At 49.3% G+C, this 17757-nt stretch overlaps 1 protein-coding gene across 1 annotated transcript in view; it reads left to right on the forward strand.

The window, feature by feature from the left end:
* CTNNBL1 (catenin beta like 1) overlaps window positions 1-17411 on the forward strand; it is a 161630-nt gene extending 144219 nt beyond the window's left edge. The window contains exons 14-16 of the mRNA XM_069546951.1: window positions 6194-6331; window positions 6572-6644; window positions 17230-17411. Of these exons, the coding sequence (XP_069403052.1) occupies window positions 6194-6331; window positions 6572-6644; window positions 17230-17318 (300 nt within the window). The 3' untranslated portion in view covers window positions 17319-17411. The remainder of the gene's footprint in view (window positions 1-6193; window positions 6332-6571; window positions 6645-17229) is intronic.
* The last annotated feature ends 346 nt before the right edge of the window (window positions 17412-17757 follow it).

Consider the following 17757-nt stretch of genomic DNA (forward strand, 5'->3'; position numbering starts at 1 on the left):
ACCATCAGAGGAGTCCCTCGCCCGTCCTTTGTCAGAGTGAAAGGACTAACAGGAAAAGGTCTTAGACTAGGAAATCATATCCCACTAAAGTCTCTAAGCAAAACTCAGTGACAGTCATTTGATGTCTATCTCAGTTTTTCCATCTGTGAAATCTGAAAATGGTATTTCCTGTGCACACACAACACCAGGCATATACAGCAAGTGAAGTTAATGCAGGTCCGCTGCTCTGAAAAGTAAAAAAATGCCATACATGGATGTTGAGTTGTCATTGCTTCACAGAGAAGACAGTCACCTCCCCTCTTCTCAAACGTGAGAGTTGAATGCATTAGCTTGTGGAACATCCTTTAAATCTTAACTCTCATGCCTTATTTCAAATACAGTTCAATGTGTATATAGATTTTCACTTGGAAATTTTGTAAAGTATAATACCTGTACCATATTTAAGGAGGCTACTGGTTTGGGGGAATTTCTCTTTAATCTCTATTAATCATGTTCCCATTTTAAGAGCATTCAGTTTACACACTCATATTGTTTTAAAATAGCCCCTCTAATATACCAGCAAATCCAAGAGTTGTCTCTTTCTTACAGGGAAGTTACTTTATTGATGACAGGATGAGCTAATTGTCAGTGCTCACCACTTGCTGTTGAGGTGACGACTTACTCGAGGCATGTCTCCCAGTGGCTCTTCTGACTGTCTCGGAGCACTGTCTGTCAACAGCTCCAGTCTATCAATTTACCCATATGTGGGTAAAAACCCACTGCTTCTGGCTGTTAAGGTGCTTCAGTCCTAGATTTGCCACAGGTTATCAAAGCTAAAAGGCACCTTCAAGAAGATCAAATCAGGGAAGATAAAAGTCAGCCCTGTACACTCCCAACCTGAGACCGGTGTTTACAGTACTAATAGGTTTCAGTGTGCTTCCCCAACTAAGCTGCAACTTGGCTTCACAATGCTTGGCCAATATGGTTCTCTGTAGCCATTCTAGTGGATTAGAGTTAGCGCTCAGGAACCCTATTTCCCTTCCCAGATCCAGTTCAGGCTTCTAGTTTCCAAGCAAAGAAGCCACGGCCAAAAATATTTAAATGACTTGCCTGTGGACCCTAATAAGTTTGAGTTGAGATCTGATCCCATTTGCTTAGTTCTTTCAGACGTCTAGCTCTTTTTCCTCACACTCAGAAATCCAAAGAACTGTATCAGGTTCTTATCACAAGATCGATTTGTTATCTAGTATCTTAGAAACCAAGAAAAGGAGCCAGAAATTCATTAATCCATTTATACAAAGTTGGCTCTGTTCACACATAGTAAGACAGGCATGGATAATAAAGGTGACGTACCATCCTGCTTCTTTTTAAAAAGACCAGAACTTAAGAAAATGTGCCTTAAACAACTGTTACCCAAACTTCCTTATTTTCCATCAGAATAATACATAATCACCTTGCGTTTTTAAAATTTCCCTTTGAACATGGAGTACACACTTGTGCTCTCCTTCCCTGAATTCACTCAGCAGTAAATATTCCATGCCAGCCACAGAGTCGTAACGGGCTAGATTAGGTGCTGCGCTGACAGCAGTCCCCTTCTCTCCGTGCTGGTTTCTCTGATGCTTCTAAAACTGTCAGGGCAGAAACTCCCATCTTCGAAGCCAATCTCTGTTTCATCTTTGTGTATGTTCAGTGCAGTTATGGTGATGCCTCTCCTGGAGATGAACTGCAATCCTGTCTCAGATCTGCATTCGAAAATTTCACTTTCAAATCATGCGGCCTCGTGCCTAAAAGTAGAATGTCGAAGTGAACGTTGTTGGAGTTTTGAAGTTCTGGGGAAGGAGGAAAAAATAGGGTTTGGCAGTGCTCTCTTGGGTCCATCCTTTCCACATGACAACATTTGGAGGAACTGGAAGGTATAGTACGTCTGGTTAAAAGAGGATCAGATTGTGGGGAAGAGTGTGAAAAAGGAAAAACTACCGGGGCACTTCTGACGTAATTGGAGAAATTTAGTTTTGCTAAGCTCTGTTCTTAAGCCATTCTACCACTCTAATTTAGTATCTTCCTTTGTTCTCCAAACAGCTCTAAAATCTGTCATGCCTCCGTAGACGTGGTAGCATGAAGAGAGAGCACAGACTTGGATTTGAGTCCCCCGTCCTGCTTCCCACTAACCTTAGGGAGGTTGTTCAGCCTGAGTCAGTTTCCTCATTGGAAATGGGGGCGATGATCCCTAGTGTTGTCGTTGTTCAGCCACTAAGTCGTTTTTGACTCTTTGCATTCTGATGGACTGCAGCATGCCAGGCTCCTCTGTCTCCCAGTTTGCTCAGAGTCATGTCCATTGAGTTAGTGATGCTATCTAACTATCTCATTCACAGTGTTTGTGGGAGGTAATGGAGTCAGTGTAGGTAAAGCACTTGACACTATGCTAAGCCCTCAGCAAACACAAGCTGCTCCCGCAAGGCGAGTAGATGGTGGTGGCAACGGTTACTATTCAGACTGCCTCACACAATGCCTGGTATTTAGTAATCAGTCAAAAACTATGTGTGCCGGAAGCTAGGATCTAAGAAGCAAAGAAACACTCCCTTCTTCCTGTTAGTGACAGTGGTATCCCGCTGTTGTTCTCCTCCACCCTCGCCAAGCTGACCCATGCTATTGTTACTCCCTCTGCTTACAACGTGCTTTCCAGCTGGTCATGCTTCTTCAGAATCCAGCTCAAATGTTATTTTCCTGGCACTCTCCTGATAACCCAAACAAAACAAACGTAGCCTCTCCTTCTGGCATGCAGTACAATTTGCAAGGTCCTTCATAATGGCCATTACTACATTTAAAAAAGAAGTTTGTTCATATCTGTTAACCTCATTGACTTTAATCTCCTTGATTCTGTAGACTGTCTTATTTATCTTTGCTGCTCCCAGCACATCATATAATAGCTGGTTCATAGTGTTCAGGAACACTGAGCTAGTGTTCTTTACTAGTGGATGAATGAATATGTTTCTCCCCCAGTTCCCAGATTTGCACTGAGGGATTGGTCTCTCTTCTCTACCCTCTCCACCCCTCTTCTCTTCTCCATCTGATCTGCTTCTCATATAGGCTGACACTGTGCAACCTACAAGCTGTACACTTTACCTACCTCTCAACACTTGAAGCCGCCATGTCCGTCAGACAGGTGTTCACGCATCCTCATTCACTTTCCTGCACAGCATAGTCTGCAGCTCATCCTGTCTCACTTCTCTGGCCGACAGATTCACAAATGCTTTTCAGGAGTCCGCTTTGCAGAGAGTAATATGCAAGGTGCTTTGTAGGGTACAAGTTTTTAAATATCTCAGGAAAAATTTTATAAGGAATATCACATTTTAGACTTTAAATATATCATGATAGAGATTGGGGTATGGGGAGAGTACCAACATTACAAGCAAACGTGAGGGGGCCAGAAAAGGGAGGGCAGGCCTGTTTATGCTGTGTGTGTTGCGGATGGTGGGGAAAGGCCAACGAGCAGAAAGTATGAACAGCATAATGCATTTTGCGTAAGGCTTCAGGCCACAGAAATGCCTTCAGTTTATTTTTTGTTTAATATTTATTACTCTGGCTGCACTGGGTCTTAGTTGCAGCATGCAGAATCTTCGATCTTAGTTGCAGCACATGGCATCTTTAGTTGCGGCATGCAAATTCTTAGTTGCCATGTGTGGGATCTAGTTCCCTGACAAGGCATCAAATCTGGGCCCCCTGTCTTGGGAGCAAAGAGTCGTAGCCACTGGACCACCAGGGGAGTCCCTGCCTTCATTCTTAAGTCATTCATCCTACTGCGTCTGCCGATCAGAAGCCTTGAAGCCTTATCCAAAAGTCGCTTCTTCCCAGTGTCTTATAACCAACCCTGATTAGCACCCACCACCTGTAATTACTTTAAACTTGTAGACACACTGTATCCCTTTACTTTTTGATCATTTTCTGTGTTGCTGTGATCTTCCCAGTCAGACCGGCAGCTCCTTGATGACTAAGACCAGCATATCCCCTTAGCTTCATTCTTGCTCCTTTTCTGCCTTAACTCAGTGCTTGGAACGGTGTTCTGGCCACAGGGCAGTTAAGCAGGGTCCGGATCCGAGCACTCTGCTTCATGTTATTCATTTCCGCCTCAGAGATGAATCAGACAGGATTCCTATCCCTGGGGAGTCCATATTCGAGTAACTGGTAATTATGTAATTATGAACAACTTACTTAACCTCTGTGTGCCTTGGATTCTAATTTGTACAATGGGATTAATATCCCTTCCCTGCTCACTTTAAATTTGGTAATAAGGACCATATATATAATAACACTTTAAACTCCACCACATTATAGAAATGTGAAGTATTAGCTGCAAATGCTTTTTGCATGAGTAGAAGTCAAAGAGTAATTTTCCTTCCTGTGCCCCCAGCTGTTGAACACTTAGGAGTTCTGAAGCAGGAAGTTATGATTATGAACAAATGAGAAACTAAAGAGGCCCTTCTATTTTTAAACTCCTTGGACATCAGTCCGGTGCTGCGTTGACTACCTCGTGACCATTAACACTCTCACCAAATTACCAAGGAATTTGCTACTACACAAAGCTCTGAATTGGTGGCGGTGCTTTACCAGGCAGCGCCGGGCCTGGTAGAGCCTTCTTTTGCCTCACAGACAGAGGCCTTTAGGAACAAGATGAAAAGTAGCTACAGGCAGGCCCCGTGGGCAAATAAAGAAGTGCGTTATCTGCGTCTAAATAGTCTCTGAAGGATGCTGGTGGGGATTGATGACCACGGTGGTAAGTCCTTCGAGTTTGGGAGTGTGGAAAGCAGGGTCCCCAGGGCTTCCATCAGTGACAGGTGCCTGAATTGTCAGAGGGAACCATGGCCGTAAAACCACTGACAGAATTAAGAAATGGGTTGTTGTCATCAGAAGCATGTATTCAAGCGCCTGTCTTCTCAGACCAATCTGCTAGTCGTGCAGAACGAGTCTTTCACCCAGTTCCGACTCTGACAGCCTGCAGCAGTCATGTCTCTTTCCTCTCATTCACCACGTGGATGTTTACTGAGCCGGGGATGTAAAGACAGAATTCAGTCCCCCACTTTCGCAGAGCTCACAGCCCACCCTCATGAAATAGAGGGAGTTATAGAAACAGAGAGCTGATAGTAACTGAAATCCATGTGGATATGATGGGCCAGAAGACGGCATGCCGTGGAGTGGCCTGCAAGGGTACTGTCAGGAATTTTGGAAAGGAGTTTTGTTATCCTTAAATGATCAAGAAAGGCTCTGTAGGAGAGGTTGCTTTATAGTGCTGGCATGAGAGATATCCCAGAACTCTTAGGAAGCAAGGCAGTAAAGGCCCTGAGACGGGAAGAAGAGCTGTCTTGGCAGAGGGGTGATAATCCTCTGAATGAGGGGCTTTGGGGTGGAGTGGAATGAAAATATGCTGCAATGACTGTGATGGTGGTTGCATAACTCTGACTACACACAAAACTGTTACTTTAAATGGTTGAATACTATGGTACCTCAATTGTATCTGGATAAAGCTAGGTTTGTTTTTTAAAGAATCCGCTATACAGGAACATATATGGGGAGAGCAAGTCTGATAGGTCTGGGGTTACAAAACTTTAGGAAAGAGACTCCCTAAAGAGGAAAGAGATTAGCTCTTTGACCTTGAGGAAGTATTGAACTCGTGGAATGAAACAGAAAGGTTGGCGTTTTGTATCTAACAAAATATAAGCCAGAAGGGACACGTAAAATGGGTACCTGCACCATCAGGAGGGCACCAAATCAGAATTGTAGAGAAAGAGGACCTCTCCTACCTAGGTTAATTTAATTTGGAAGAAAAAGAGAGTTAAGTATATCCTGTAGAGAGGTTACTGATGGAGGCGGGAACCAGAGTAAAGAATGAGTAGAAGTAGATAAATAGATTTATGTCCTCATCAGCTTATTTTTTTCAGGTTGAATGTGTGGATGTGATCATTTTGGCCTTGAGTCTTTGTATAGAGAAAATAATGGACTTTAGTCTTGGCTCCGTGAGCCTCTAGTCCGGTAACAATGAGAACATAAGATACTTTAGAATAATGAGTCAAGCAGGAGGCAAATGAAGGCAGAGTGGTTTTCTTTTGTTGTCGTAGTTGTCGTTACTGTTCTCTTGTGAATCGTGAGAGGACTGGAAGCCTGTCCTTCCCTCCTCTACTCACCATCTGACTTTTGTTCCCCAATGTTCCTTCCTTTCTAGGACATGGTCCGGCGTGGGGAGATCATCGACAATGACATCGAGGATGAGTTCTACCTCCGGCGCTTGGATGCCGGGCTGTTTGTCCTCCAGCACATCTGCTACATCATGGCAGAGATCTGCAATGCCAACGTGCCCCAGGTAGGAGGGGCTGCCCTGGGTGGACCCATCCATCCCTGCCTCCTTGCCTGCCGCCGGCTTAAGGGAGAGTCTCTCAAAGAAGGAAGTGGATCACACACTCCTTGAATTCCTTCGCTCTACATGGGCCCTCTTTCTCAGGGACGGGGGTGAAGTGAATACTTCCAGTGTGATGTATTCTGATGTCTACCAGGACAAATGATGCTCTTTCTTTCTCTGTCCACTCTTTCTTTTCCTTATTAGATTCGCCAGAGGGTTCACCAGATCCTGAATATGCGTGGAAGCTCCATCAAAATCGTCAGGCACATCATCAAGGGTGAGTTGGATGTTGCTTGTGTCTGGGGCTCCAGGGAATTAATTAGATGCTGCTTTCTTTCCATCTCTGTCTGTATGCCTGGAATTTGGTGCGTAGCATTCTCTGCACTGCAGGCTTAAGTGTGTTGTCCAGTTCGGTCTGTGTCCAGATCATCCTGTCAGAATACCAAAGACTAACCTAGTTAATCTCTGCCTCTGATTCTCCACTTCCAGAATTTTAAAAACACAAACAAGAAGCAATAGGGATTGGAAATTTAAACACACACACACACACACACACACACACACACAAATCCAGGTCCAAACTGCATGTAGTGAAAGGAAATTGCTTTCTTAGGGGAAAAAACAAAAAAAACAAACAAAGAAACTAATCAGAACTACCTGGAGTTAAGGCAGAGGGAAGTGAGTTTGAGGCAGGATAGTATAAGAGAAAAAGCACGCCTGCTTTCCAGTGCTAGCTCTGCCTTCCCCCAGCCATGTGAGCAAGATCTAGAAGAAATTTGGAAAAGTTCATGGGATGTTACATGACAGCATCCAGCCTAGTGGCCAGCACACAGGAAATGCTCGGGTGAATTTCCTTCACCTTCCCCAGCGGGTCCCTTTTCGGCTGGACCTGACTCAGCTGGGGTGGCTCCCAGGAGGCCTCCGGTCGGTGAGCACGCTCTCGGTCAGCTTTGTGATGCAGTGCCCACCCTCGGACCACTTAGCACAGACCAGCACACACGGCAGCGGGAGCCCATGCTGGACTTTGCTGATAACACAGAGTTCAGAGTCATGGTGGACGGTGCCGCAGGCATATCGTGTCCCTCTCTGACCCTCATTCTGCCCACTTCTTAGCCGAGGAATTAGGCTAGATTTACTTGAAGAGTGTGCGGGTAAGTGGCTTATAACTCCCATTACAGGTGGAAGATGAAATGTGGAGATAAATGATATATATAATAGAGTGAGACGTTAAGAGCCCTGGATTCTGGGATCTGGCTCCTGGAAGTGAATCCTGTTCCTTCTGTTTGCGGTGCTGCCTCAGGCAAGATATCCAATTGCTCAGAGACCTCCTAGAATAGGTAAAAGGATTAAATGAGATGATATATGGAAAGTGTCTCCAGTTCATAAGTTCTTGGTAGATGCTAGCTGAGTATTTGCTATTTGCTTGGTAAATGCTATTGTGAGTATTATGAAATGTGATGATAACTATCATCAGCCGTGTTACAAGTGAGGCACGGCTAATATCCCATGGGAAGCTGTGTGGGATTAGGAACATTGAGCTGGGTCTTAGACATTCCAAACCAAAGGAACTGTGTGGGTGAAAACCTAGGACTGGAAGCCGCATGATCATCACTGCCCTCCCCGGCGAGTGGGGATGGTAAATCTTGTGCCCATTTTGCAGATGGAGCCTGTGAGGCACTGGAATTTATTGTCTTCCCCCCGAGGAAAAGGAAACGGGGGACCGTTCATGAGCCTCACCTAGCATCTCCCGTAGTGGCATCTCCCCCTCAGTGTCACAGGCGCGTGAGTTACTGCTTCAGGCCTCACGCCACCTCCTGCCTCAGGTGCAGCTGCGGCAGTGTGCAAGCCCAGCCTCTAAAGGGCCTTCATTTTCAATGCCCACACATTCAGTAAGAACTTTTTGTGACTCTCAGCTCCGCTGTCTTGCATTTAAGCTTCTCCCTGCACCTCCATCCCCATGATCGAAACAGTGATCTGAGAGAGGAAGAGAGTTTTTAACACCTAGTAGGGGGATGCTTTTCTTCCTGACATCCTAACATGTGTACCTGAGATTATTCAGGATTTTCAGTTGTTGCAAGCCAGCCTCAGTGCCCCTCAGAGCCCGATTTATTCCCTGAGTGCCTGTTAAAGTGCTGGGCGCCTACTGGGTGCTGAGTACACATTTGTCGATTGTCTGGCCAGGTGAGCAGGTGAACAGCCTGCACAGATGCTGCGTTCATTCCCACCACTCTTCTTCCTCTCCGCAGTCATTTTCCTTTCCTCACTGTCCAGGCTCTCAGGTCCCTCCTTCCAGACCCAGGTCCGGCCCTTCAGCTCTCTCTCCAGCCCCCTTCACAGCCAGTCCCTTAGTAAATCTGCCATTCCTGCCTCCAGCCTCCATCCTGAATCAATCCACTTCTCTCCATCTGTTATTTCCCATCATAGCACCCTGTTTATTTCTGTCCTGGCCCTTATCACAGTCTGTAATTATTTTTATTTATGTCTCTGTTTACTTGTTTTGTGTGTCTTGTGCATTAAAATGTAAGCTCCGTGATGCAGGGCTGTTGGCTTGATCCCCATGTCTCCTCAGCGCCCAGAGCAATGCCAGGCACATAGTGGACACCCAGGGAATATTTTAAATGTTGTTGAATGAAACCCTACCCTTGTGTGAGTTTAAATTGGCAGATATTTACTGAGACTCCTCAGGGCTCAGCACAGTGCTGATACTGTACTACTGAGGTGTCACACAGCTCCTGCTCTCATAGAGTTTTTAGTCTTTTGAGGAGACATGGTTTAGTCGCTAAGTCCTGTCTGACTCTCTGCAACTCCATGAACCATAGCCCGCCAGGCTCCTCTGTCCATGAGATTATCCGGGCAAGAATGCTGGAGTGGGTTGGCATTGCCTTCTCTAGGGGGTCTTCCCAACCCAGGGATCAAACCCACGTCTCCTGTTTGGTAGGCAGATTCTTTACCACTGAGCCAAAAAAAAATACATGCTTCAACAACTACTCAGCCAGAGTTGCTGGGTGCCAGGCTCTGTATCCAGGACTAGAGAGACAGGGAAGAATCAGCAAGATCCCTGTCCTAAGGGTTCATGGTCTAGGGGGAGAGAGACTCGAAACTAATTATAACGTGATAAGTGCTGCGTTGAAGTTGTGAACAGAGTGTTAACGGAGTGATAAGGAGGCAGTAATGGAGGCGCAGGCCACACCCGGGAATCCCAGGGAAGAGAGAGAGGATGCTCTCAGGGCTGGGAAGGGTGTCCGGGGGGAAGCACATCCCAGGCAGTGGGAACAGAGGCCTGAGGCGGAACAGGACATCAGTGGCCTTCATACGGAGTCTCCCCCATCAGGGGAGGCCTCGCAGGGATGCGGGAGGCTGGAGCATCAGGTGGGGTTGGGAGTTTTTCTGGACAAGACTCTCGAGTTCTGTTGGGTACACAGTGAGTTTTGGGGGACAGGCAGTGCCTGCACCCCTTTGTTGGCCAGCGGAGAGCAGACAGTCTCATTCGGGCAGGAGAGGTGCTAATTTGGACAACTGGAAGTCTTTACGAGGGAGGTGATATTTAAAGCCGAGGAATCAGATGCCACTGCCCAGGTCAAAGATGCCCTCACAGGATGCCGACCACAAGAAACAAACAAAAGCGTTCTCTCGAGATGGAAGGCTAAGGTTACAATAAAGGGCTCACACTGGCCCCAGGTTCCATCTGTCTGCGTTGTTGGCTGGCAGAGCTGTACCACGGTCCACCTTTCCTCAGCCCATGAATGCGGTCCAACAAGCACCCTCCAGACAGTGCTGAGGTTGAAAAGGGGTAAGCCTACTATGGGACTAGGTAGGGGGCGACGGCTGGGCTTCTGCTTTAGGCCCACCCCTTAAAAGCCTTCACTCCTTCCCCCAGCCTTCATTCCATCAAAATGCACAAAAAAACAAAGCCTCATAAAGAAAACCAGCTCATCAGTCTGTCCTCTTTGATTTTAATTTTGTTTTTCAGTTTGGGTTGCTTCCCTTTATTTATTTATTTTTTTTAAAATCATACTAATTAGATGCAAGCTTTTTTTCTTTGATTTTATGGCCTACATATTTCCCAAGTTTTGCTGGCAGGATGACAGCTGATGGATCCCTTGGGGTCTCAGGAAAACGCTGATGAGGCAGGCCCAGCAGGGGACTCTTCCCATTTTATTTCTGTCCCCTTTCTCACAGTTTCCCTCCCTCCTTTTGTACTGGAGGTGCCAAGAGAGCTAGAAATAATTGATGGCTCATTAAAGTCCCTCGGTCTGCAGGCTGCATACTCAGTGCTCCTGAAGTCCTGCCTTCCCTGAACGGGTAGCCGCTCTGGCCCGAGGCCTGTGGCACCCACCTGGGGGGCAGTGGTCTCCGTACTAGAGAAGGACCACGTGCTCCACACGGGCAGTGACAGTCGTCCTGCCTTTTATCTTCTGGTGCCCAGGCCGCGCATGCCACAAAGAAGGGGCTCAGCTAATGCTTACTGGGGATGCACTTCAGGCTTCTTTGTGTTGTTCCTGAAATCAGGGTCACAGTAGGTAGAGTGGTCACTCCCAAGCACATCCTCTGTGCCAGGCTTTTAATGTATGTTCTCCTGTTCTTACAAGAGCCCTAAAAGCAGGATTACACTCTCCATTGTGCCCACAAGGAAGCCAGGACCTGCGGAGGTTAAGCGACGTTACCCAAGTCGCTCTTAATGCAGGAAAACTGGATCCAGACTCAGTCGGTCTTTCCATCTGGCGGAAAGGAAAGCTCTAACTGGGCCAATTGGCTGATACACTCCTCAAGCATTTCAAGAAAGAAAATTCAGGGCGGCAATCTTTTCAGAGCACCCAGCGGCATCACAGGGCACTCAGTGGGCTCCCTAGACACACCGAGGAGACCCTGTCCCCAGGGGGATTCAGCCCCATCGCATGAGGAATAAATAACCACTACACAAAGCAGACTAAAGTCAGTGCTAAGAGACGGAGTGGGAATCAGGAAAGCACAGTTAACGCTGCTGGAGACGGAGAGAGAGCCTGAAGACCCGGAGAGGCTGCAAGAAGAGGTGCTTGGTTTTGTTTTTTAACTGTGGTAAAACATGCACAAGAGTTACCATCTTAACCATCACAGCCATCACCATCACCTGTCCACAGAACTTACTTTCATTTCAGCAGAATTGAAAGGCTGTACCCATTAAACCCTTCACTCCCCATTCCCCCCTCCCCTAGCCTCTGACAGCCACCCTTGCACGCTCTGTCCCCATGAAGCTGATGACTAAATAAGAACGTGGCTTCTGGAAATGTGACACCTCCATATGTAGACGCAGGGGTACATTGAGTGGCCCCCTCGTTGGATGTGGAGTAGGACCTGGAAATACTTCTCAGTGTAAATACTTGTGCCAGGGCTTACCGTGGAAGCCTCCAGTGACTGGTGAAAGTTAAGACCATGTGGTGGTAGGCTCTTTGGCAGAGGAAAGCTTAGAGGATTACTGACTCAAAAAATTCTCAGTGGGGGCGAAAAGACTGAGCCAAAGACTTCAGAACGCTTGCAGAGATTGGCTTCTGGCCCTTTGATTTGCTTGTGTTCATTATGGCTTGAAGTCCTCTCTCAGAAGCTCCTAAACATGTGTTCCCGTATTGATTTGGAGTGCTTGGGAACCTGAGCTTGGCCTCTGATTTGCAAGCTACAGAAGCTGCTGGGATTTCTCTTTGATGACATGTTCGTGTGTGTGTGACTTCCACCAGGCCTTGGCTGCTGGAGCCTCTAGGATTTAGGGAGGCGGGAAAGGATCCTGGAGAGGGGCCTCTTTAACCTCGGGCAGCTACGTGCCCTGCCCCTAAGCAGTTCCTGCATCTATAAGACAGAGATGGATAACCTGCCTCCAAAGTTTGCTGTGAGAATTAGATGGGGTTCTGCAGTAAAGGGCTTCCATGTTGGCACATGATAAGTGCCTGATGACATTAGCTACCTTTACCGGTGTGACTTGAGTCCCAGCTTACGTGGGAAGAGGTAGAACTGAGATGCACAGTCCAGCAGGATTCTGGCTCTCTGTAACTTGGGGTAAGTTAGTAGATAACATGTGTGAGCCTGGGTTTCCTCCTCTGTAAAAACCAAACCGAAAGTGAAGATTGCCCCCAAGGATGGCTGAGATAGAGATGCAGCTGGGGACCTGGGACAGAATACTTGCTCAGTAAATGCAGATTCCTTCCTTCCCTTCCCTGGCTTCATCCTTTCACCAGTGCTGGCAACAGCCTGGACTCAGGCAGTCAGGAAAGCCCAACCCAGACCTCACTCTTCAAGGCCTGGTGGGGCGGGTGGGGTGGTGGTGCTTTTCTAGACAGCTGAAATGTCTGTGGGAAAACAGTCCATGGGGATATGACCCTGTTAGCATCGTAAGCAAAGAATAAGCTTCCTTCTGTTTCTCCTTAAGTGCGTTTCACTGTCATGATGTCCCTGGTGAAACTTACACCCCCACTTCCAGCCCCAGCACAACATTCTCCTCCAGAGAAGTCACGTTAGTCCTTCCGCATCCATCCTTTTCGCTGAGGAATCTCTGTTAGACCTCAAGGGTCTTACTCTCCTAGTTTCTATTTTGTTATTATTTCTATATCTTCAAGGATTTTCAGTGTAAAAATGCTGACGTTCCTCTTCTCCCCACTCACCCTTCCTCCTGCACTTTTTCAGAGCTGAGCATTCAAGGCTGAAGGTCCAGGGATCTGCACCCGGCTTATGAGCGCCGGCCCCAGTCTGTGTCCTGGACAACAGTTCTTCCCCATCTTCCAGTTGGGGTGTGCCTCCCTCTCCCTCTTAACATAAACAGAACAGCTCGGATTCCATGTCTGAATAGTAAACCTGCTGTCTAAAGTTTGCTTTAATATTTATGCGTTCAACGCTGCTGCCTGTTTCTGAGCTCGATCAAAGCCTTTATTATAAGAGCATTTGAAAATCCTGGGGAAGGAGAGAAGGGAGTGGATGTATCTGCCCCATCTTTCTCACTCTCCAGACCGACTCACTCTCTCCCCCTCCCTTTTCCCCACCCCGAAGTTTTCCCTTCATCTAGCATCTCTTTTTTTCCCTCCGTTCTCTCCCTTTCTTACACACACACAGCAAAGAGAACTCTTTCCCAAGACCTCCGGGAGGGATCTGTTCAATATTTATAAACTGCTGCAGCAGCTATAATAACTGGAGGTGGCCGGCACCACCACGGTTTGCTCCAAATAGGATTCCACTCTGGAAACAAAGAACGAGTCGGGGTCGGGTGGAGGGTGAGACGTGAGGTGCACAGCTGGTACCAGCTGCCAGGGCCAGTGGGAGAGCACTCAGGGCTTGTCAGGCCTGCTCCTGGGGCCGGCTCGCTGTGGGCCCCTGGCCGCTCACCTGTCCCTCCTGGTTGCCGTACATTTCTGAGAGCCCCGCCAGCCCTGACGTTTGGTGACCAGGCACGAGGGAGCGTGGCCCCAGCCAGCACTCCATGTTTGTTCTGATTGCTGAGGCCTCTTGACCCCGGGACATCCCCTCCAGAGCCTTACCTGTTATGAGGATATTGACACCAGATGCCCTGCCAGAGCTGGATTGCCTTGGAGACTTTTTCTGCCAAGGATGGGGAACAGGTGGGGTAGGGTACTGCCTAGAGAAAAGGATGCCAGGACCAGCTCCCCCGCCCCCCAGTGGCTTTGGAGGTGTCCTCTTCACTTCTCGCACATGTTCTTGGTTGGAATCTCAGCCCCTCTGCCGTGCTGCACCTGGGCAGGTTGCTTCAGCTCTCTGATGCTGCTGCTGCTAAGTCACTTCAGTCGTGTCTGACTCTGTGGGACCCCAGAGACGGCAGCCCACCAGGATCCCCCGTCCCTGGGATTCTCCAGGCAAGAACACTGGAGTGGGCTGCCATTTCCTTCTCCAATGCATGAAAGTAAAAAGTGAAAGTGAAGTCACTCAGCAGTGCCCGACTCCCAGCGACCCCATGGACTGCAGCCTACCAGGCCCCCCCATCCATGGGATCTTCTAATAAGCCTCAATTTCCCCATCTGTAAATAGAGAAGGTGCTCTCTGCCTTGTAAGATTGCTGCAAAGATTCAGTGAGGCAACATATATAAACGCCTGGCACATCAACAGTGTTCCCCACGTGTGAGGTCCCATTCCACTCTATGCAGGACAGCCCCTCTTCCTCATTTTACTCCCTTCCTTCACAGCCCGTTTCCAGAGAGCAGGTAATCTGACTGTTTCCTCCTTCTCCGCATGTGGCGCATCCAAGGAGACTTGTCCGTTGGGTGCTCTGTGTACCGTGGTAGCAGGCATTTTTTTAACGGCCTTGGTAGCAGTGATTCAGCAAGGGGACTGATACAGACATTGGTGCTCTACTCTGCGCATCCCTGGAAAGCAATAAGGTCCCTCCAGGGAAGCTGGCTTTTCTTGGAAAAGCATTGCCCCAAAGGATCAGACTGTGTCTCACTTCCTTCTCTCCTGGGTCTGAGAATCCATTAGGAGAACAAAGTGTTAGTTCAGTCCATTAAGATTCTTGCTTTCAGGCCAGGCCTCTGCGGGTATTAAGTGCTGTAATGGTCATTTCTCTCTCTCCTGGGGCAGCGACTAGATCGTTCACATGTGAGTAAAAAGATACCACTTACATACCAGCCCAGAGCCTTCTCCCACCACCCACTTGCTGTTCTCCCATCACCCCAGCCCTCCCTTTACGGAGCCTTCATGGAAGGGATCACAGCCATTTGCTGTCGGAGGTAATGGATGGGCCTCACAGGAGAGGATGATTTCTGGCCGGGGGTTGGGGGGAGACACACAGCTGGCACATGTCTGAATCCCATATCACCTCTTCCAGCACACGTCCAAAGTCATAAAGAGGACGGAGACGTGCAGAAGTGGCAGGAGCAAGAGGATTGCCCCAGCGCGGTGGGGGAGGTTTGCAGGCTTTCCTCCTCTCCCCAGGTCTTTGTCTGATTTGGATCTGCAGATGTTTTATTATGCAGACGCCTCTTGCGGGAGGGAGAGTTTCCTATTGTTCCATCTCAGGCCACCCCAGGCAGGGGGCTGGGGGCAGACACGCAGGTACTCATCCTGATTCACTGCTCTGGGAGTTTATTCACAAAACAGCCAGGAGTTGGCTGTCAGCCCAGCTCTGCTGGTAATTTAGCTGAAAATGAGGCAAAAGCCCCTGCCTTCATGAAGCTGCCAGTCTGGATGGAGAGAGGGACAAGTAAAGGATCACCCAGAAGTCAGGCCTGCGACGGAGGCAGAGGCCCGAGGAGGACTTGTGTGGGACTGCAGTGAAAGACGTTGCTGGCCCGAGCAAAGCAGGCTGGAGGAGGGAGCCAGTGTTTCTGGAACATCTGTTATCACTAAGCTCTTTACATGCATTTTCAGAGGGGAGACCATGCAGGGCCCCTGGGACTGTGAGTCAGGGTCAGGATTCAAGCACGATGTCACAGCATCTCCCGAGGGCAGGGGCAGGGCACGGTCAGCGCTCGGAGGAGCAGGACCGCCGTCCACCGGGCTCTGTGCCACTGCTCATGGGAGTCACCCCAGGAAGCCCGGGGCACCAGTCACCACCCAGCCCTGCCCTCTTGTCCTGGAGCTCCGCACATCATGTCTGTGCCATATCCCACCCCCTCCCACCTCCTAAAACCAACTGCCCACATAACCTGGGGGCCAGGACACTCTCAAGAATAAAGTGGTGGAGTATTATGTGTTGTGCTGGGGTAACAGGCAAACTGGATATGTTAACCCACCTTACAGCCCTGATGATGTCCTGTCATCAGCATCGTGTCCTGCATTCCCATTCTCTCTAGACGTTACTTCCTGTATCTTCCTGCTCTGACTGAAACTGTCTCCCTGGGATGGGCCCACTCAAGTGGCACCTGCTTTCTCTCACAGGCCGTCTGCCAGTGAAGATGGGAATGGGGTCTTCCACGCTCGTCCTGGGCACCTCTAGACCATTCCTCTCCCTTTTTCCCAGAAAACACCCATTGGTTTGAATCTCAGCGGCAGTGGACTGTACCCCAGCCCCTGTCCTTGTGGTGTGGACACCTGTTCCCCTCATCCCCTGGAGGAGTTCGAGCTCACTGTCACCCTCTCCACCATCTCCACCTCTCCTGTCGTATTTCTTGGTGACTTTAGTATCCACGTCTCTTCCTCTCCCACCACATCCTGCTGGAGCCACCATCAGGATATATCTAAAATCTGAAGACGTCTCTCCTCTACCATGACCTTGGGCCAGACCACCATCAAATCACATCTCCTTCTTTCTGCCCTTGGCCCCTTCACAGTATCTTCCTTGCGGCAGCTAGAGTGAGCACTGGTGAACAGACAGATCATGTCATTCCTCTGCTTACAGCTCTCTCGTAACTTCTCATCTCCGGGGAAGTGCTGACAGGGGCCCGCCTGCGCCCCCTGCTCCCCGCTCAGCGAGACTAGGTCTGCTCCCCGCTCAAGCCCCAGCTCTGCTTGCCCGCTGCCGCTCGCTCCCAGATACGCCCCTGCACACCTGCTTCAGCAGTCAAAGTGCCGAGTCCTCACCACCGGACCACTGGGGAACTCTCAATATCTGCATTTCCAACAAGTTCCTACATGATGTTGCTGGTGGTGGTTTGGGTCATACTCTGAGAACCACCAGCTCTGGGGCAGTGCCTGCCCGTAGTAGCAGGCACTGTGTGTGTTAAGTGGAGGAAGGCTCAGTCAGAAGAAGAACGCAAGCAGGGGCCGGGGAGTTGGTCCACCGCGGACCTCGAGGGCAGGACCCAAGGAGTTTGGGGGGGGGTACAGCTACCGCGGGGGGTGCCCCTAGAGGCACACACCCCCAGGTGCCAGGGTTCAGAGAGAGGTGCGACGTGACCCAGCCATGATGGCCCCCACTCCCCAGACTCCCCCTGACCCTGCTTTTGTCTCCCCAGAGTACGCGGAGAACATCGGGGATGGCCGGAGCCCGGAATTCCGGGAGAGCGAACAGAAGCGCATCCTGGCCTTGCTGGAGAACTTCTAGGCTGGCTCAGCAGCGGGGCCTCCCGGGGGCTCCCCCGGAAACTCTTTGTGGAGTTTGATGTGACTTTTGGACAAATTAAAGCTAGTTTTTGTATCCCCGGGCTGGTGTTCTTTGTACCGTCTGACCTTTAGCCAACACCTCTCCCCGCAGCACTCACAGGATGCGTCCAAGGAAGCTTGGTGGTGGGCCTCACCCTTCCAGTGAGAAACCAGAGGCTCTGAGAGCAGATGAGTGACAAGGTGGCCACTCTGCTGCCCTGGGGGTCGCAGGCAGGCTGCCCGTCTACAGCTGGGAAGGTGAAGGCATGGACTGGGGATCTCTCTGGGGCTGAGCCTGTAACAGGGGGCACATGGCTCATGTGGAAGGGCTTCATGGCAATGCAAGGCTGGCCACCGAGCGTGCCGTCCTAAGAGCAGTGGTCTGAACTCAGCCACACATC

The sequence above is a fragment of the Ovis canadensis genome, chromosome 13 (genome assembly GCF_042477335.2).
Source record: "Ovis canadensis isolate MfBH-ARS-UI-01 breed Bighorn chromosome 13, ARS-UI_OviCan_v2, whole genome shotgun sequence".
In the NCBI taxonomy this organism is placed as follows: Eukaryota; Metazoa; Chordata; class Mammalia; order Artiodactyla; family Bovidae; genus Ovis; species Ovis canadensis.